The sequence below is a fragment of the Pituophis catenifer genome, unplaced genomic scaffold (assembly GCF_029215685.1).
Source record: "Pituophis catenifer annectens isolate HBS135680 unplaced genomic scaffold, rPitCat1.0.hap2 SCAF_9, whole genome shotgun sequence".
Taxonomy (NCBI): Eukaryota; Metazoa; Chordata; class Lepidosauria; order Squamata; family Colubridae; genus Pituophis; species Pituophis catenifer.
In genome coordinates, this window is record NW_027256889.1 from 16,736,216 (window position 1) to 16,758,086 (window position 21,871).

At 44.6% G+C, this 21,871-nt stretch overlaps 1 protein-coding gene across 1 annotated transcript; it reads right to left on the minus strand.

The window, feature by feature from the left end:
* Positions 1 to 1,637: 1,637 nt before the first annotated feature.
* Positions 1,638 to 21,645, minus strand: LOC139321367 (metal transporter CNNM4-like). The gene is made up of 8 exons (XM_070950039.1): positions 20,289 to 21,645; positions 18,536 to 18,676; positions 15,933 to 16,061; positions 12,496 to 12,665; positions 10,917 to 11,026; positions 8,199 to 8,210; positions 3,889 to 4,048; positions 1,638 to 1,793 (listed from the first exon to the last, which is right to left on the minus strand). The coding sequence occupies exons 1-8, from the start codon at positions 21,643 to 21,645 to the stop codon at positions 1,638 to 1,640; spliced, it is 2,235 nt and encodes a 744-aa protein (XP_070806140.1).
* Between the last annotated feature and the right edge of the window lie 226 nt (positions 21,646 to 21,871).

Sequence of the window (21,871 nt, forward strand, 5' to 3'; positions counted from 1 at the left end):
CCGGATTTTTAAATATTTTCATAGGTTTAGAAAAGGAACTTTGTGCTTTGATTTTAAAAAAAGCAATTTTAGGCTATTATTATTTTCTTGGAAGAAAACTAACAATTCATTCCTTCAAGTTGGAATTGCTGGATTTACTTCGAATAGTAATTCTATTCAAGAATAGTTGGATGAAAGCAGTGGTGAAATTCAGCTGGTTCTATCTGGCTCAGGCGAATCGGTAGCACCGACAGCAGGAAGCTCCACCTATCCACCTGGATGTCATCACGTCCCATTTTTTATCCTCTGTGCATGAGCGGAGGAGGCGTGCACATGCTCATATTTGCAAACTGGTAGTGAAGGTAAGTGGATTTCACCCCAGATGAAAGCAAGTTTGTAGTAGCATCTGAGTTTAAAGGTGGTCTACCTCTGGCATCAATTGATTTGCTTTTCTTGGTGTGTGAAAGCTATGCTTTGCCTTCTATTTTCAAATATTATGGACTAGCCAAGAGAATAGATAATTACATGGGGCATCATGATAGGAGCATGACTCTTAATATTAATAGAATATAGATATCCTCAAGTATGGTCAAAAAATGAAAATGGCACCAATAAAAGAACAATTGAATCTCTCTCCATTTTGAGGCATCACATCATCTTGATTTTTTTTTTTAAATCATACTCTGGATGTCCTTTTTTTGAATATCAAATCCTGTCAGAACACATCCAAAAGGACAAAAAAAAGGGTAGAAATAAATGTGCATTTTATTATCAACTCAAAAGTAGAAACCCCATTTTACATATGAGCAGGTAGCATAATTTCATACGTAAGGAAATTCCACATTTAAAAAGAAAAAAAAAATCACACATTTCTATCAAAGTGGCCTGTGGCAAACTCAAATAAATAGTTTATGATAAGAAAAAGTACAGACAGAAAAGCAGGCGAAAATAATTACAATCCACTTGTTAAATCGGTAGCTTTTTTAAACAGGAGATGTCATCCATTTCTCCAGGTACTCCTTCCCTAAACATTCTCTGTCTCATAGAAATAAGCATGTTTTTGCTGCAGAATTATCTTCTAAAGCACTCGTTTTAAGCAGAATCAACCCTATAAAAATATATCCTAGAATCTTCTGTAGTGAAGGAATGGCTGCCAAGTTGTACTCACTTCAACAGAGTTTATGCAAAAAATCATGCGGCTCAACACATGTTTAAGTTTGTTTTGTTAATAAGCATTAATAACGCTTATTTGTTTTGTTAATTCAGTAAGAAGGACGAGCAGGCAAATCTCATTGCAAACATGGGAGGACAGGGGGTCTCTGGCCATTTCCCTTTTGAGCCACAGGATCAATGAAAATCTTTCTCCTCACCCATTTGATTATAGAAAATAAAACCACTTGCATTAGTGACAGTCCCTAAACCAACCAAAAATGAAGAAAGATGCAGAGTGCATTTTGAGGGGAGGGAGGGGGAACATAGGTAAACAAGAGCTTCCTCACTTCCCAAATGTAGAGTTTGCCATCCTGAAGATGATAAAGGGATTATCTTGTGAGATAAAGGACCTCAGGTGACAACTGGAAGGCAAATGTTGGGGTTTGAGCAGAAGGTTTTCTAGAATTGTGTCCTTGTGATCTCTTTGAATGATGTGCAGCCAACCCTTATTCTGATTTAGATGTTTCTTCTTTGACCGCCATCAAATTGGGTGGAGAATTGCTTGGGTTCAAGAGGTCAGGTTCCTTAACAGTAGGTTCTCCAGTGTTATTGCTGTCTATTAAGGAGGTCATTAAACAGTTCTGGTATTGCTCCTGGGTGATCTGGATTAGGAAGAGAAAGCAACTATTCAGTAACTTACCACCGGCCAATTGAAGACATGGGATAATAATAATAATAATAATAATAATAATAATAATAATAATAATAATAATAACTTGTCATTGTACGTATATACACAGTATACCCATACAACAAAATTCACATAACACCCAGAGACCAAGCCCAACACACATGACAATCCCCAGACATACCCCCACCCACCAAAAATTCCCCATCCCTCAACCACCCAAGCATCCACACAGCAGACCAAGTAGTGCTGCCCAACCACTCACTGATGATGGCCTTTTAGTTCATTGTTGAGTGCAATTATAGCTCTGGGATAAAAACTATGCAGAAGACGTGTGGTCCAAGTTTTAATTGTTTTGTATCTTCTGCCAGAAGGCAACAGTCCCAAAAGATGGTAAACAGGATGGGAAGAGTCTCTGAGAATGTTATGCAACTTCCTCAAACAACGAGATGCGAAGATGTCGTCCAGGGATGGTAACTGGAGCCCGATGATATTCTGGGCAGTTTTAATGATTCTCTGTAGAGCTTTTTTGTCCGCTACAGAGCTGTTCCCATACCATGCAAGAATGCCGTATGTCAGGACAATCTTAATGGTGCTGCGAAAGTAGGACAGAAGTAGATGCTGAGATAAATTTATCTTCCTGAGCATTCGCAGGAAGTGCAGTCTCTTCTGTGCCTTCTTCGCATAGTCCATGAGAGGTCCTCCGAGATATAAATGCCCATAAATTTAAAACTACCAACCCTCTCCACCTCCTCACCATTTATGTACAATGGTAATAATTTGGGGAAAGGTGCTCCAGAGGTTTCTCCCAGCTATTTTGTGGAGGAACCAACCAGACATGTATTAAGCAGGCCAGAAACCAGAGAGGATCAGAAAGTAGTGACCTAAACCTTTTCTCTAGTTGAGAAGAGGCTTGGAGGCAAATGGACCAAGCAGAAACCAAGGAGATTGACTGGGTTGGCTTATCATGATTAATTTAGCTATGGTTTGTGGAATAGTAATAGCACTTAGACTTATATACCACTTTACAGTGCTTTACAGCCTTCTCTAAGTGGTTTACAGAGTCAGCATATTGCCCCCAATAATTTGGACTTCTCATTTTACTCACCTCGGAAGGATGGAAGGCTGAGTCAACCTTGAGCCTGGTGAGATTTGAACTGCCAAACTGCTGGCAGCCAGCAGTCAGCAGAAGTAGCCTGCAGTACTGCACTCTAACCACTGTACCACTGTGACTCATAACAAAGAATAAAGATTCAGCTGGAGTCATACATCAGACGAAGCCCAAACTAAATCAATAACATGCTTCATGTGATACGAGTGTAACCACTAAGCCACATATAGACTGGAAAGGTAGACCGTACAGCAAAGCTGCCATACCAAACTGGACAAATAGATTGCCAGATTTCTAGAGTTATGGAACCATCTGTAGAGTTATGAAACTTGTACACAAAGGGAGGGCATTGGGTTGAGGAAAGTTTCCTTGTAGATATGTACTAGAACTGGAGATTCAGCCTTCATACAAATCTGCCACCATAATATTTTGCCTGTCCCTAAAGAAGGGAAGAAACTAGCACCGGTAAATCAATTGAATGGTAATTATGTTCCTTAGGATTGGATATAAAATAATAATAATAGAATAGGGTAGGGTAGGGTAGGGTAGGATAGGATAGGATAGGATAGGATAGGATAGGATAGGATAGGATAGGATAGGATAGGATAGGATAGGATAGGATAGGATAGGATAGGATAGGATAGGATAGGATTGGATAGAATAGAATGATAATTATGTTCCTTAGAATTAAATATAAAATAATAATAATAGGATAGGATAGGATAGGATAGGATAGGATAGGATAGGATAGGATAGGATAGGATAGGATAGGATAGGATAATTATGTTCCTTAGAATTGGATAGAAGGCAACCATTGATAGAAGTGAGTAACCATTGGTTCTCCAGATGTTTCTGTTGACACAGTTGAGCAACATCTGCAAGATCTTAATCCAATCTACAATTACTGGGTTATTTACAGTTTAGGAATAGACTTCTGAGTCACCCAGAACTGGCTCACCTTGATATACAGGAGGTCACTGAGGGCTCGGACAGTGAAGTCAGCCATATATTGCAGGCTGGTGCTGGGAAGAACCTGGTTGGTGCTGATGCTGCTGATGTAGGCAGAACTCATCTGTTCATAGCTCTTCCGGCTGATACTGTTCAAACGAGCCACAGAGCTGGTCTCAAGCCCTAGACATTGTAGACAAGAAGACAAGAATGGTACCCTCTGGTTCTCTCCAATTTGTTTATTGTTGTATTCTCCTATCCACTCTCTAGACTTAGCCTTTTCAACTGGGGCAATTACTGTGTACTAAAGTATGGTTTATTTAAGCTTCCTTCGCTGAAGACGGCATGGTCCCATTCACCAGGTTTATAAACTATAATGACGTTGAAAGTCAGCATCTAGCCCCCTCCTAGAAGAATGAAATATTTTGAGGAATATTAAAAAGGGGCAGAATATTATATTTCCCTAAAGGAGAAATGGAGAAACGTGTTTTTTTAGAGGCAGAAAGCAGCCCCCACTTTCCTTAATAGCCCACAGCAGATGCCAGCACTTAAAGAAATAAAGAGCTTATTGAAAGAGGAAAACGAGTATCTAGATAGCTCTATTCATAGGCAAAGCAAATACTGGAGGCAGAAATCCATTCAAGACAGGATATTTTGAAACTCCCTCCAGCAAAGTCTGAACAAAGGCAGAAAGGTAGGATTAGCCCCCACTCAAGATCCAACACAGGACAAAGCCATTAAGCCACAATAGGAATTCCCCAACAGCCTTTCAGAGCAAAAGCCCCTTCATTGCATCATCTCAGAGCAGTCCAAACTTCAATCAAACCTGGTAGCTCAGATAAACACCTAGGATTTTCATTTCCTATTTTGCCTATGAGCCAGCTATGACCCCTACATAACCCCTATACGACCCCATAGGAATCTGACAAAAGCCAATAGAATACACGTTCTTGCACAGGAACAGGAAGCTCAAGTGCAAAACCCAAAAGAAGGTATTAAAAAAAACAAAACCCTCCACTCTCAACTCCATTCTGTCAGCTGCCCAAAACCACAAACCCATGTGGTTCTGCTTCATCAATAAACCATCTTTCCAATCAGCCTCCATGTTTCCAGTGTCTTCCTCACGGCTTGGAACTGAAGCAGATGGATTGCACTGGCTTCCGGTGGTCTTCCGGGTGCGCTTCAAGGTTTTGGTCACCACCTTTAGAGCGCTCCATGGCTTAGGACCTGGTTATTTACGGGACCGCTTACTACCACAAACAGCCTCCCACCAGCCGGTACGCTCTCTTAGAGAGGGGCTCCTCCGGGTGCCGTCAGCCAAGCAGTGTCGACTGGCGGTCCCTAGGGGGAGAGCTTTCTCTGTGGGGGCACCTACTATCTGGAACGAGCTCCCCCCAGAGATACGGAGGATCCCGGATCTGCGCACTTTCCGCCGTGCTCTTAAGACCCTCCTATTCCAGCAAGCCGGCCTGGCCTAATTTTCTCCCTTTTCTTTTAAATTTTTAAATTGAAATTTTAATTTGTTTTAAATTATTGGGATTTTTAATTGTCTTGGGATAAATTATTTAATTTGGTTTTAATTAAGTTTCTAACTTTTGTATTTATGTATTTTATTTTGTGCCTGTTCACCGCCCTGAGTCCTTCGGGAGTAGGGCGGTATATAAATTTAATAAAACATAAAACAAACAAACATATTGCTTCCTACAGCTGGATTCACACAACACGTTAAAACAAAAACAGGCCAACCATTTTGGGACTGAGCAGGGTGGTGAATGCAGCCATTGACTAGGTGGTCTCCTCAGGGTTTCAGGAAGAGCTTCTCCAGCTCTGCCATGCGCAAACACTCTTGAATTACCCGGAGCCACAGAGAGTCGCTTGGAAATGAGATGGGCAGTAAATAAATGTAATAATTAACTAAATCATAGCCTCTTTGAGCAAATACAGGGGCAGCCAGGTTTTCTAGCTACCACAAGTTCCCCCTTTTCCCCTTAGCTATATTTCAAGGTGGCTTTCATGGAGAAGACAAAGTAAAAAGGGCAACATTCTGGTTTTTACTTTGGTTGTTAAAACTTGGTTACAAACCCAGAGGCTGCATTTGCACAACAGATTGACTTTTAAGCTCACAGCTGTTTTTGCAACCATGCTAATTGGTTCAAATTGACAAAATACTTGTTTAAGCTTCATCTGGTTAATTTTGGAGAGGTTTTGCATGCTGTTTAAGTCCAACTTGGATCTTCTGGTGATGATATGTAAGAAGCCCCCCCCCCCTCCCGAGGAATGAAATATTTTGGGAAATATTTAAAAAAAGGCAGGATATAATATTTCCCCGAAAGGAGAAACGGGAAAAATCTTAAGGGAGGCAGAAACCAGCCCCACTTTCCCTGCCCCAAGCAGAAACTGAGGAGGCCAGCTTTTAGAAATGCAGATTTGGTAATCCATTCAGAAAGACTGGGTCAGTGGTGGATTTCAAAATTTGTTACTACTGGTTCTGTGGGTGTGGCTTGGTGGGCATGGCATGGCTTGGTGGGCGTGGCAGGGGAAGGATACTGTAAAATCTCCATTCCCTCCCCAATCCAGGGGAGGGTTACTGCAAAATTCCCATTTCCTCCCGATCAGCTGGGACTCAGGAGGCAGAGAATAGATGGGGGCGGGGCCAGTCAGAGGTGGTATTTACCGGTTGTCCAAATTACTCAAAATTTCCGCTACTGGTTCTCCAGAACTCGTCAGAACCTGCTGAAACCCACCTCTGGACAGGGTCAAGAAAGAAACTCAGATAAGCAACAAACAAGAGGTTGACAAAATTAGCTCAGACAAACACCTAGGATTTGCATTTCCTCTTTTGCCCATAGAGCCAGCTATGACCCCTACATGACCCCTATAGGAATCCAGAAGGTATAAAACCCCACCCACTCTAAACTCCATTTTGTCAGCTGCACCAGAACCACAAACCCTGGTTGTTCTGTTCACCAATAAACCTTTCTTTCCAATCAGCCTCCAGCATCCATGTTGTTTCCAGCGCCTTTCTCCCAGCTTGGAACTGAACCAGATGGATTTTTCTTCCAACAATTCAATGCATTGTGCAAACATGAGTTAATTTAGCACAGTGATGGCTAACCTTTTTGCCGTCACGTGCCAAAAGCGGGGGGAGTGCGGGGGGATCACTCGCGTCCATGCCCACACCCATAATTCAATGCACCCCTGGCACCCCGCGCATGTGAGCATGACCCCACCCCGCACTCCCCCTGCTTTTGGCATGTGATGGCAAAAAGGTTACTGGTGGGCCTGGTAGGCCCGTTTTTTTGCCCTCCCCAGGCTACAGAGGCTTTCTTGGAGCCCGGGGAGGGCAAAAAAACGGCCTCCCCCCTCCCCTGGAGGCCAGAAATGGCCCGTTTCCCGACTTCTGGTGGGCCCGGAAGACCCGAAAATCAGCTGGATGGCACACGCATGCACGCTGGAGCTGAGCTAAGGCAACGCTCGCATGCCCACAGATATGGCTCTGCGTGCCACCTGTGGCACACGTGCCATAGGTTCGCCATCACGGACCTAGCATAAGAGGGTTGTGAAAACTGCCTTTGCCTAGCTCTTTTCCAGAAAAGATTGGACAGCCATTTGTCCGAGATGAAATAAGATCTCCTGTCTTAGGCAGGAGGTTAGACTAGAACAATGGTCACCAACCGGTGGTCCATGGACCACTGGTGGTCCATGAGAAAATTTTGGTGGTCCGCAGAAAAATTAGTTGCATTTTTTTAATATTGCACTAAATCAGGGTCCTCAAACTATGGCCCCTGGGCCAGATAAGTACAATGAACATTTGTGTTGCTGCAGAGAGCCTCCCCCTTCAGGGTCTTTTTGTTTTGGTTCGAAGGGGGGCAGAAATTCCGACTTGGGGTCTGCTTCAGCCTCCTGGTGCAGGGCTTTGGGCAAAGGCTGGAGGAAAGTGCCACTGGTGGCAAGGAGCCAGAGAGCCATGTTCCAGTGGGACTGCATCATGCCTGGAACTGATCATCTCAGCCCGCTGAGCCTCCAGGCACCGGTACCTGGCCTTGCACTCCCACAGGTCTTTTGTTTTTTTTTTAATTTGATTTATATGCCGCCCTTCTCCGGAGACTCAGGGCGGCTTACAATGCGTTAAGCAATAGCCTTCATACTTTTGTATATTTATACGAAGTCAGCTTATTGCCCCCACAATCTGGGTCCTCATTTCACCTACCTTAGAAAGGATGGAAGGCTGAGTCAACCTTGAGCCTTGGTGAGATTCGAACCTGCAGTAATTGCAGGCAGCTGTTCTTAATAACAGGGTGCTTTAGACCACTGTACTACCAAGGCTTCCCTCTGCTTGGAAAGCCTATGCTCATAGTCCTCACTGAGGTGCTTCTGCTGAGCCTCCCTCTTGGTCAGATCCAATTTGAACCGAGCCAGCTGCTTTGCCAGCTCTTTCTCATGGTGGCTGCTTAGCTCCAACAACTGCTTCCTGTTGGGGCCCTAAGGAGCCTGGGCAGGCAGGGGAGGAGTGGATGGCAGGAGAGGGGTGAGCAGAGGCCAGTGAGGCACCCCTCGATCTAAGTGACATTGAGTTGGCCATCAAGTTGGCCATGCTCACCCAGTCACATGACCACCTAGCCACGCCCACCCAGTCAGTCATTAGGCAGATCACATTAGTGGTCCGTGGGATTTAAAATTATGAATTTAGTGGTCCCTGTGGTCCGAAAGTTTGGGGACCCCTGGACTAGAAGACCTCCAAAGCTTCCAGCCCTAGGATTCTATGATTGTTATTCCCTTTTTAAAGGCAGAGGATTAATATGTAAACGGTGCTACGATTCAAACCAGCAGAGGGCGCTAGATAGCATTAGACTTACTAGTGTCATTGATCAGTCAGCAAAAAATCTTAAATTACATCACAGATATGATATGATACCGATAGACACTTAGGCCAAGGGGAGCAATTAAACCTTATAACTTGGATGAAGTTTCAAATCTCATGCTATAAAGATTTTTTTTTAAAAAAAAATACAAATTCAACTGTACTTCCTACCATATGTTAGGTTTATTCTGCCTTGGGCCCAGAAACAGAGAAAGCCCATACAGTACAGAGAGTTCTCAACTTATAACCACAATTGGGACCAGAACTTCTGTTGTTAAGCAAGGCAGTTGTTAAGTGAGCCGTGCCCCAGTTTACAACTTTTGTCCACAGTTGTTAAGTGAATCATGCAGTTGTTAAGCAAATGTGAGTTCCCCTGTTGCTTGTCGGAAGCCAGCTGAGAAGGTTACAAAGGGTGATCCCACGACTCCAGAATGCTGCAACCATTATAAATACATGGTGGTGGCCAAGCATCTTAGTGCTGATCTTATGGCTGTGGGGAAACTGTGACAGTCGTAAGTGCGAGGACCGGTTGTAAGTCACATTTTTCAGGGCCCGTTGTAACTTTGAGCAGTTGCTAAACGAATGGTTGTAAGTTGAGGACGACCTATATGCTAACATGGTTGCTTAGTAAAATAGGACAGGGAAAAGAGAAAGAATAGAAAAATAGAATGAACTGGAGAGGGGGGGAGAGGAGGGAGGGAGGGAGGGAGGGAGAGAGGAGGGGGAGAACATTCTACAGCGGATTTTTCTACCGGTTTTGAAAGTCCTGCATTCCTGAGAGCTGAGCCTGTTTCTTTCTTGCTCAGCTGCTTCTGTATTGGAAGCTCTTAGTAACAACCACAGGGAGAATAGTGGTCGCAATTTATGGGCAGTCCCTTTCTCCATTTACAGAAGCTCCTGCCTCCCCAACTTCTCAGCACCAGGGCTTCTACTATCCCAGCAGGACTTCAAGGAGAAAAGGGTCTGGATGACTTTGTAGCTCCCCCTTATGGGAATCGCTTGGAATTTCTGTACAGGATCAAATAAAAAGACATGGAATGGGAATGTGTATAAGACGTTTTATTTCCCTTTTCTGGGGAATGATGGAGCTTTTCCAAGACTTGCAGTACTGGGGATAAATTCAATCTATTTGTCTGTCTGTCTGTCTGTCTGTCTCTGTCTGTCTGTCTGTCTGTCTGTCCGTCATATCTCTCTCTCTCTCTCTCTCTCTCTCTCTCTCTCTCTCTCTCTCTCTCTCTCTCTCTCTCTCATCTGTCTATCTGTCTGTCTATCTATCTATCTATCATCTATCTATCTATCCAGTGGTGGGATTCAAATAATTTAACAACCGGTTCTCTGCCCCAATGATTTCTTCCAACAACCAGTTCACCAAACTGCTCAGAAGATTAACAACCGGTTCTCCCAAAGTGGTGCGAACTGGCTGAATCCCACCATTGTATCTATCTATCTATCTATCTATCTATCTATCTATCTATCTATCTATCTATCTATCTACCTACCTACCTACCTACCTACCTACCTACCTACCTACCTACCATCTATCAATCTCCATCCATTCATTTTCTGGGTTTCTATGGCACTAGAAATCAAATAGATTGTATATTATCTTCTACCTTTTTTTAATTTTTCAGAAACAGACAACACAATGAAAGAAAAAGGCTGCAGGAAGGAGAAGAAGGCAGAAGAATTGGAGGAACATGGGAGGGGTGTCTCTATCAGGCACTTTGCTTGAAAAAAATCCAAAGTAATAGTGAACTCTCCCCCCCCCCCCCCATTTTCCTGGGAACCCAAGATTACTGTAAGCTTACTGTAAGGTTGAAAGAGCCCAGCTGCCTCTTCATCCTCCTCCTTCTAGTTGAGAGAGAATTTGCCTTAAAAATAACTAGAAGAAAGGATTTCTACAACTTTCTCAGAGGTAGAACACCGTATTCTTACACACGTTTCTTAGTTGCAGAATAGCTAAAAGGTAGGATGGGGGAGACATGAAATCTAAAATAGGATAAAGTTTGAGAGAGAAAGTTTGGTCTAGTGAGAAAAGAGCCAGTTTGGTCTTATAGTTAAGATACCAAGCTAAAAAACCGAAGATTGTGAGTTGAAGCCCATAAGCCTTAAAGTTGCCAGGGTGGGACACATCTGCATTAGGCAAAACACACACAGATGAGCAGAGAGCGCAGAGCGGCGAATTACCTGCTGGGACAGACGGCCCAAGAGCCATGAACCCATAGTAGGAGAAGGGTCCATTCTCAAACTTCATGTTTTCTTTACACGCTTCTACCTCCACCTTCCCCTGGAACAGAGAGAAGGTTATAGTTAACCACTTAACACCAAAAAAACTAAAGAACTTATAATTGACTTCAGGAGGAAGAGAGATGTACATTTACCATTGTACATAAATGGTGAGGAGGTGGAGAGGATTGGTAGTTTTAAATTTCTGGGCATTTATATCTCGGAGGACCTCTCATGGATTATGAATGTTAACATGCTTGCGAAGAAGGCACAGAAGAGGCTGTACCTCCTGAGAATGCTCAGGAAGATAAATCTATCTCAGCATCTACTTCTGTCCTACTATCGCAGCACCATTGAGAGTGTCCTGACATACGGCATTCTTGCATGGTATGGGAGCAGCTCTGTAGCGGACAAAAAAGCTCTACAGAGAATCATTTAAACTGCCCAGAATATTATCGGACTCCAGCTACTAGCCCTGGACAACATCTTAGAATCTTGCTGTTTGAGGAAATTGCATAACATTCTCAGAGACTCTTCCCATCCTGCTTACAATCTTTTTGGACTGTTGCCTTCTGGCAGAAGATACAGAACAATTAAAACTCAGACCACAAGTTTTCTGAATAGTTTTTATCCCAGAGTTATAATTGCACTCAACAATGAACTAAAGGGCCACCATCAGTGAGCTGTTGGACAGTATTACTTGGTCTGTTGTGTGGATGTTTGGGTGGTTTAGGGGTGGGGAATTTGTGGTGGGTGGGGGTGTGTTTGGGGGTTGTTATGTGTGTTGGACCTGGTCTTTGGGTGTTAAGTGAATTTCGTTGTATGGGTATACTATGTATACATGTACAATGACAATAAAGTTTATTATCATTATTATTATTATTATTATTATAGTTGGAAAACTCCATGTCCTGGTGGTGAAGAATTGAACTGGGCTTTACCTGAGATGTCACAGCACTTTACCTGAACCATGCAGGTCCGTGGTGAAATCCTCTGAGTTTTGCCACTGGTTCACTATGCGTGCATGTGTGGTGGGTGCCAAACATGCACTCCATGCATGCATGCACATGCGCAGTGTGTGCCAAACATGCACTTTGCATGCATGCACAGTGCACACCAAACGCAGGCTGTGCGCGCATACACAATACACACCAAACGCACGCATCACTTGCAAGCGCACCGCAGGCGCTACTGCGCAGGACAGAAAAAGGAGGCTTAAGAAGGTAAGTAGAACAGCGTGGGGGGGGACAGCTGTGTCGCGCAATTTAGATTCGCTAGAAAGCAGGATTTCCTGCTTTCTAGAGAATATAAATCGCGCAGCACAGCTGATCGTCGGAAATACCGGTTCAGATGAACTGGTAGCATTTCTTTACTACCAGTTCGCTTGAACCAGTAGCTTTTATTACTACCGGTTTGCCAGATCTAGTGTGAACCAGTAGCATTTCGCCACTGGTGCAGGTGGGGCTCCTTGTATTAATGGAAAAAGGCCCATTCCTGAGGTTGAAGGGAGAAGAGAAGACTGCATAATACCTGCAAGATGAGGATGAAGTAATCTGCCATCTTATTACGTTGGTACAAGTAATGGTGGGGAGATTCCTTGAAGTTCTCATCAAATTTCAGCTCACAAATGACATCACGGTGCTTTAGCAAACGCAAGAGGTATTTTTCAGAGATGAGGCTGGGGCAAAATTGCAGGATCTCTGCATGATGGGAAAGGGGCAGAGGCATGAGTGTCCCCAAGGGTATTTCCCCAAAACTAAAGTCACAGGGCATAAATGTTCCTCCAAAACTGTACTAGACAGTAATAGTAGCAGAGTTGGTCATCTAATCCAACCCCCTGTTCTCGCAGGAGTCCTATGCAGTGGTGAAATTCAGCCAGTTCTATCCGGCTTGGGCGAACCGGTAGCACCAGCGGTGGGAGGCTCCACCCACCCGCCCAGACATCATCATGTCTCGTTTTTGACCCTCTGCGTATGCACAGAAGGCTCTGCACATGTGAGGAGGAGGCGTGCACGCTCACATTTGCGAACCGGTAGCAAAGTTAAGTGAGTTTCACCCCCAGTCCTATGCTATTTCTGATCGATGACTGTCCAGTCTCTTCTTAAAAAACCTCCAGTGTTGAAATAAAACACTTGATTTCAGCTGCTGAAATAATAAAGTCTTCCTGCCAGTTCAGATAGCAATAGCACTTAGACTTATATACCGCCTTATAGTCCTTTTACAGCCCTCTCTAAGCGGTTTACAGAGTCAGCATATTGCCCCCAACAACAATCTGGGTCCTCATTTTACTGACCTCAGAAGGATGGAAGGCTGAATCAACCTTAAGCCGGTGAGACCCGAACTGCCAAACTGCTGGCAGCCAGCAATCAGTAGAAGTAGCCTGCAGTACTGCATTCTAACCACTGCGCCACCACAGCTAGAGGTAGTCCTCAATTTATCACCACAATTGGGATCGGAATTCTTTATGCTAAGGAAGATGGTTGTTAAAAAAGTCATGTCCTATTTTACCACCTTGTTTGCCGGGGTGGTTAAGTGAATCACCGCCGTTATTATCTGAATCACATGATTGTTAAGCAAATCCAGCTTCCCCTATTAACTTTGTTTGTCAGAAGCCTCCAGGAAGGTCGCAAATGATAATAATCACATGACCCTGGGATAGGCAATCATCATAAACACATGCCGGTTACCAAGAGTCTAAATTTCGATCATGTGTCCGTGGAGATGCTATGACAGTTGTAAGTCCAAGGACCGATCATAAGTCACTTTTTTCAGTGCCGTTGTGACTTAGACAAGTGGTTGTAAGTTGAGGACTACCTGTTCAGTGCCAAGCATTGCCTCTGTTCCATTTGTGCTGTTGCTTGAAACAGATCCCTTCTGCCAAGTAGGGCCAGCCCTGTGATGAGTTGCTGTTGTCAGAGGACCAGGGGTGGTATTCAGCCGGTTCTGATCGGTTCTGGAGAACCGGTAGGGAAATTTTGAGTAGTTCAGAGAACCGGTAAATACCACCTCTGACTGGCCCTGCTCTCATCTATTCTCTGCCTTCGGAGTCCCAGCTGATCGAGTCCCAGCTGATCTGCTGGGTCTTCTTTTGTTGCCCTGCACACAGAGCTGGAAAGCAGGTTAGTGGGGTGGGGAGGGAATGGAGATTTTACAGTATCCTTCCCTTCGCCTGGATGGGGTGAGGTGGAAATGGAGATTTTACAGTATCCTTCCCCCTGGAGTGGGGTGGAAACAGGAGTGAAATGCTCCCTGATCGGACCGGATCGCCTAATCCGGTAACGATCTCGGCCGGTGGTTCAGCGATCTGGTAGAGATGGTGGGGCGAAGCTCCGCCCACTCGCCCACCCGGGTGTCATTACTTCCTGGTTTTAACCAGGAAGTAATGTGTTCTTTAGCTTCTGCACATGTGCAGAAGGTCGGCATGTGCATGTGACGCGCACACGGTGCATGTGCTTCCGAACCAGTAAGGAAGGTAAGTAGATTTCACCCCTGAGTGGAAATGGAGATTTTGCAGCATCCTTCCCCTGCCACGCCCACTAAGCCATGCCGACCAAGCCACGCCCACAGAACCGGTAGTAAAAAATGTTGAATCCCACCACTGCAGAGGAGTCTGTTATGAACTCCTGTGTAATGGAATGGGCACCTGGAGAAGCAGTGGGGATAGCAACCCAGAGCTTTCCCAGAGAGAAGCCCAGGTTAAGAGACTGCCCGATCCTGAGCTGAATGGGAGATGGTGGAAGAGATTCAGGGTAACCACACCCTAGAACAGAGGTGGACAATTTATTTTCCCAAGTGGGAGGTCATATGAGAAACTGTTACGGAGGACCAAACCAGTGGTGGGTTCCTCCCGGTTCAGTTCGGTTCGGCCGAGCTGGTAGCGGTGATGATATGACACCCAAAATGGCCCCTGCAATAAGCAGGAACCTCACACAGCCACAAAAAGCTCAAAAACCAACTTTCACACTTTTTCCACACAAAATGCCACATACAGCTTTGTAAGATTTTGTATGTTTGTGTAGTTAGAGTGAAACACTACAGAAACACACCAAATCTCAGAAAACTGCACAAATATTTTATTTTATTTTATTATTCTATTTTATTTATATTTTTAGATAAAAGCAGCTAAATTTAAAACTTCCTTAACTTTAGAGTGCTATGTCTAAAAAAAAAATAGAACTCCTAAAAAAAAACCCAATTAACTTTTTTTTTAAAGCTCCCCAAAATAAAAAACTTACCAAATTGAGGACACAAGGCAGGCAGGCAGATTGAGTTCCTCACCGATTGGATTGATTGCAGGCAGGCAGATTGAGTTGCTAACTGGTGCAATGGATTGCAGCAGCGAAGCAGGGCAGGAAAAGTGAGCGAGCCGAAAAGAAGCAGCAAGCTGCCAAGTGGGCAAGTCGGGACCGGGCGATTGGGTGGGCATGGGGGGGGGCAGGGATTTTTGCTACCGGTTCTCCGAACTACCTGCCGCCATCACTCCCGGATCACCTGATCCGGTCCAAACCGGGAGCATTTCACCCCTGATTCAAAGGATCGGATGTGGCCCCCGAGTCGTAAAATCAGTGGTGGAATTCAATTTTTTTAACTACCGGTTCTGTGGGCATGGCTTGGTGGGCATGGCTTGGTGGGCGTAGCAGAGGAAGGATACTGCAAAATCTCCATTCCCACCCCACTCCAGGGGAAGGATACTGCAAAATCCCCATTCCCACTCTACTCTGGGGCCAGCCAGAGATGGTATTTGCTGGTTCTCCGAACTACTCAAAATTTCTGCTACCGGTTCTCCAGAACCTGTCAGAACCTGCTGAATAGTACCCCTGTGTAAAATGCCCTAGAAGTTCTGAGGATACATCAAGAAGGTTATAACTTTAGTTCGGCAAGATTCTGTCCATCTAGGTTAAGCAAATAGAGGATTGGACTCAATTGGGTTTGGTGTGTCAGCTTTGGGCTTGTGCCTGACATCCTACCTGTGGAGAGGAAACGATGGGCAGCCAAGAGTAGCTGCTTGGAGATCTTTGTTTCGACTTCATAATCCCTGAAAGCAGAGAAATCCCACTTCCTTAGCCCAGTGACTTTTCTTTTAGATCGATTGTCAACTGCAAAGGTGAAAAGCAAAGAAAAGGTCACCTACACATTCATGCTGGACAGCCATACTAGCCACTCCCTCTGTTTCACTGAGCACCGCCAGGATGGACGTTGTCAGGAGATGGACTTGAAGTGGAGAAAATCGGATTCAAATCTCCACTCAACCGTGGGTGACTTTGGGCCAGCTACTCTCTCAGCCTAATCCACCAGCTTCAAATCCCATCAAGTCAAATCTTTATTACAGTCATAGACCAGTATAAGAGTTGAGGTGATGCAGTGGTTAGAGTGCAGTACTGCAGGCTGCTTCTGCTGACTGCCGGCTGCCAACAGTTTGGCAGTTCAAATCTCACTAGGCTCAAGGTTGATTCAGCCTTCCATCCTTCCGAGGTGGGTAAAATGAGGACCCAGATTGTTGGGGGGCAATATGCTGACTCTGTAAACCTCTTAGAGAGGACTGTAAAAGCACTGTGAAGCAGTATATAAGTGCTATTGCTATTGCTATTGCTATAAAGGGGCGGAAGGGGTGTAGAGGATACATCACAGAAAAAATATTTTAAAAATTATAAAAAGCGAGAAGATATAAAAGATATAGGAATTAAAAAGAGAAAGCATATGTCCAAACAAGAATCTAAAAGAAAAAGTAAGATATAAATGCACTAAAATAGGAAATACAGGGAACTGCATTCCACAGTCACAAATATTATTTATATAGAGTGTCCTGATGTGAACCCAGAAGCATATGGAAAGGAATGAGAGTTATTTCCAGATGATAAAGCTTCATGTGGACAGGAGGAGAAACCCAGATATTTTCCACCCCTTTGCATTTTATGCCCATTCTTGATAGTGTTCAATTTCAAGCAGTTCCAGCTAGATTGGAGTGAGGTGTTAAGAGAGGGCCTAGTTTAGAATCCTTGTGGTCCAAAAAGCAGCAGAAGTCTGACCGTTGCCAAGGGAATGCAGTTAGTCTGGCAAGATTCTTGTAACATAGGTGCCTAGCAATAAAAGCTTCTATTCACAAGTGGTTCTGGTTGCTTGCTCCTAGCAGTTCTCTTCCCTCTGTTTTGCTTAATTTTGCATCTTTTTCCTTCATTGTGCTTTCTGAAGTGGCACAGATACGGTCTATATTATATAAAGAAACTACCGTATTTTTCGGAGTATAAGACACACCTACCTTTTTTGGTGAGGAGAAGAAGAAAAAGAAATCTCCCTCTGCCTCTGAGCAATTTTGCCTCGTTGCAGCAAACAGCAAACAGCCTACTTTACTTTCGTTTTCAGCATAGCTTGATTAGCACAAGGAAAAAAAAAATCTGCTCCAGCAATTTACCTCTTTGCAGCAAGCAGCAGAGCTCTGCGCAAAACAGCTGAGAGCAAATCAGCTGAGAGTCGGGAGGCCAATCCAATCAACTTGTACTAATTAGGCTGTGCGGAAGCCTAATTAGGAGCTGTTTTTTCTTGCTGTTTGCTTGCAAGGAGGTAACTGCTGCAAGGCAGAGGCCAAAGGGTGGGGGCCAGTGGGTGGGCGGGGCTACATTTGGTGTATAAGACGCACCTAAATTTTCACCCCCTTTTAGGGGGGGGAAAGGTGCGTCTTATACTCCGAAAAACACGGTATTTCCTACAGCAGCTTCATTTAAAGAAGCTGAATCTGGGGTAAGTTTCAACCTTTCTATAACTCCTCACCCTTCAAAAGGAGGTTCAGATGTATAATCATACAGGGTTTCTATCAAACCCAGGGGTGATATTCACTTACTTTCACTACCGGTTCAGAAATGTGAGTGCTCACACGTGCCATCTCCGCGCATGCGCAGCTGCTGCTACCAGTTTGCTTGAACCAGATAGAACCGGCTGAATACCACCACTGATCAAAACCATTTGCAGGAGAGAAACCAGTAGCATCAGAAACAAGAAGGATGTTGTAAGACAGTGATGGCTAACCTTTTTGCCATTGCATGCCGGGGGGGCGGGGAGGGGCGTGCGCATGCCCACACCCATAATTCTATGCGCCCCGCCCCTGTGCATGCGGCCACGGCCCTGCTTTCACCCCGCTCCTGGCACACGATGGCCCGGTAGGCCCATTTTTCTTTCTCACTTGGCTCCAGGGCCTCTCTAGGAGTCTGGGGAGGGCGAAAACGGCCTTCCCCACCCCCCCGGGCCCTCCGGAGGCAGGAAACAGCCTGTTTCCCTACTTCTGATAGGCCCAAAAGACCCAAAAATGTGCGCGCCAGAGCTGAGCTCTTGTGCCCACTGATATGGCTACGAGTGCCACCTATGGCACACGTGCCATAGGTTCACCATCATATAGGATCTTCAAAAACTAATAACATTTATTATGATGATTACCTGAATCTTTCTGCAATAATAAACACTCTCATCTTTAAGGTCCCACAAAATATGTGACTGTTCATATAGAGTGAGATTCTGTTGTTGTTTCCCTCGCACACATGGGTACAACTATTCTCTACAAATACTTAAGAATAAAACTAACCGTAAATATCCGATTCATCCACAATTTCAGACTTGATGATTTCTTCAATGACATCCTCCAAGGTTACTAAGCCCACCACTTCTAAGACTTGTTCGTGGTTAACCTCATGCGTCTTTTGGACAATAGCCAGGTGAGACTTACCTGTGGGACAGATTAAGTTATTTTGCTGTGATCAGAGTCACATCAAAATAGCCCTTTAAAAAGAGAATTCGGCTTTGTAAAATCTAGTCAAGGTTATGTCTGACAAATAACCTCTTTCATGTCACTTTGGTTCAGAGCTAGGGGGGCGTGAAAGCTCAATGGTTAAAGACGCTGAGCTGGTCAGGTGGAAAACGGACAGCCCAGGTTGAAGCCCCAGGCACTGCGCGACAGGGAGCGCCCCCGTTACTTGCCCCAGCTCCTGCCTACCTAACAGTTCAAAAGCATTCAACTGCGAGTAGATAACTGTGTTCTGTGCACCTCAGGATATAGTCATACTGGCCACATTAACATGGAAATATCTTTGGATAATGCTGGCTCCCTCGGCTAAGAAACGGAGATGAGCATCATGCCCTGGAATCGGACACGAATGGACAAGGGAAACCTTTAATTTTACCTTTCTGGTTCTGAGCAGGGATGATGCCTATTGCCTTACATATTGCCTTAGAACACTTTATACAAACTCTTCCTTCTTTCTTGAACATAGAAGGCACTTTGGATCAAGATTTTAGTCCACGGGTGTCAAACTCAATCACATCACGTACGTATTGTGACTTATCGTGACTTTTTTTGCCTTTGCGGAGCTGGGGTAAGCGTGGCCTATGTGTGACACATCTGGCCCGTGGGCTGTCAGCTTGAGTGGCCTGTTTTAGACATATCTCTCTAATCCTGTTCAATAATTATAGCACCAAAATGATGAAAAAATTCTACTGCAAATATACATTTTACCAAAAAAAAATGCTCCTGTTAATTTATTTTTTTATCAGCTTTTATTACTACATATGTTTTTCTCCTTATTCAAATATAAAACTGAACTATTGGATCTCCAAACTTTTAGGAGGGGGAGAAGTGTGTTCATGTGAGCAGGAATTGTGCAAACCTCCAGAAAAGTTGATTTTGCTACCTACATGGTGGTACTGTTTCCCCAAAAATACAACCTATTCAGAAAGTAAGTCCTAGCTTGATTTTTACATATGCGCCCAATATAAGCACTCCCCCCCCAAAATAAGCCCTAATTAAGATCCCGTCCACTCCAGGGTGCATAGGTAAAAATTAAGTTAGGGTGGGGATGGGGAGGTGGAGCTGCCCCACTACTTACCTTCAGATAGTTGCAGCCAGGCCTCGCACACCTCAGCCCATTTCTTCTGCAGCTGGCAAGGCTTTCCTGAAGGCCTCTGTAGCCGATAACAGAGCTCTGGATCAATCAGGAGCTGTGTTATTGGCTGCAGAGACCTTCAGGAAAGCTTGCTGGCCTTGCAGGCCGAAGAAGTTCATGAAGGCCTCTCACAACGAAAAGGAGACTGGAGGCGATGCACTCAAGTGAGGTGAGTCAGTCGATGTCATCCCCCCTGAAAATAAGACCTAGTGCCTTTTATTGTGGCCAAAAAAATATAAGATAGGGTCTTATTTGCAGGGAAACACGGTAGTTGTGTGACTGACCGCAACTCCCTTTTTAAAAAGAATAGGAGAGCTGCTTTTGCCTGTCCTAAACATCCTTGATTGTCCTATTTTATAAACCATCCTGAAGCCGGCATGAAATCCACTCTGTCATTACCTTTTTTGAATTCTTCGAGCACAGCATCCAGTCTGGTAGTGTTGCTGACATAATGGATTGGGTGGTTGTAAAACTTGGTGATTGTCTTGATTGGGGTGCGATCATCTGGATCGACAAATGCAAGATCTTTGACATACAACATGTCAACAATGTTCGTCTTTTCCTGCGTGTAGATTGGGATCCGGGTGTAGCCACTCTGTAGGATCTCAGTCATTGTATCAAAATCCAGGATGGCATTGCTGCTGATAAGGAAGCAGTCTTTTAATGGGGTCATGACACTTTCCACCATCTTAGACCTCAACTCCAGGGCTCCTTCGATGATATTCAGCTCTTCTTTCATCAAGTCGTTATAAGGCTGAGACAATCGAATCATCTCCATCAGCTTCTCTCGGTTGTAGACAGTGCCCATTTCTTTCCCAAGGAGGTAATCCAAGAGTTTACTGATAGGGTAAGCAGCCGGGAAGGTGATTAACATAACCAACCTGGTGATGAAGACAGTGTTGGCACCTATTGCCAAACCATGACGGGAGCAGAGGGCCTGTGGAAGGATCTCCCCAAAGAGGACGATGGAAATAGTAGAGATCACAATAGACCAAGCGTTTTCCCCAATAACTGTGTCCAACAATATGGTGAGAGAAGAATTGACTAAAACATTACTGAGCAGCAAAGAACAGAGCAAATAATTCCCTTTCCTTCGGAGGGGTTCGATCTTGGTGGCATATTCCCTCTCCTTGGGCGTGCCACAATTTTTCACAATGCGCAATCCCATAGGGTCAAGAGATATTAGGCCTAGGGAGAGACCACTAAACATCCCCGAGAGCGCCAAGAGGGTAACTACTAAGGTAATTTCAAGCCAGCGGGGTAGCTGCAAACCTTTGTCCTCTATCACTTGGAGGATCAGGTGATTATCCTTGAGCAGCTGGCGCGGTTTCCCATGATGATCCTCAAGGCACATCATGTAGTCCTTGGAGTGGATATTCTTCCGCAGGATCTGGACCTTCACAGAGAGTATGGCAGAAGTATTTTGCACGTCACCGCTGTACGGCTGTATCAATAAATCACTTGTTCCTTGAGGGCAGACTGAAAAGTTCCTGATGAAAGTACTCAAGGAAGTCATCTCCACAAACCGAATTCTCTGCCAGCTGAATTTGTGGATGCCATTACCATAGATCCGAAGGTAAATCAGGCTTCCTTCCACCACTTGGATTATGCCGTTTTCCAAAATGGCTGTCTCGGCCTTGCTACTATTCTCCAGCCTCATGCCTATAATTACGATGTCATTAAGGGATGGTGCGTCCTTCCCAGCACTGGCTTGCCACAGGAAGACGAAAAGAAGCATAAGAACCTTTGGAAGCATCAGTACCAGATCTGTGACCTAATCACTTCCTTTCCGTCACCCACCAAAACATGTCAACGGATCAAGTCCATGAAGGATTACCTTTATTTAATGTATCCATGGATTCCCTCCAGTGACTCATTAAACCACGCCCTAAACTGGAGCTGTATATGTCACAAACCTATCTTCTATGCGGACCCGCCCACCTCATTTGCATTCTACATTCTTACCTGGCAACTTTGAATCT

Excerpts from the sequence above, each read along its gene's own strand:
- LOC139321367 (XM_070950039.1), bottom strand. The coding sequence starts at position 21,645 with ATGCTTCCAAAGGTTCTTATGCTTCTTTTCGTCTTCCTGTGGCAAGCC. Across the intron at positions 18,677-20,288 it reads GCTCGAAGAATTCAAAAAAG|GTAAGTCTCACCTGGCTATT; the intron begins GTAATGACAGAG and ends TCTGTCCCACAG. Across the intron at positions 11,027-12,495 it reads ACTTCATCCTCATCTTGCAG|GGGAAGGTGGAGGTAGAAGC; the intron begins GTATTATGCAGT and ends TCTCTGTTCCAG.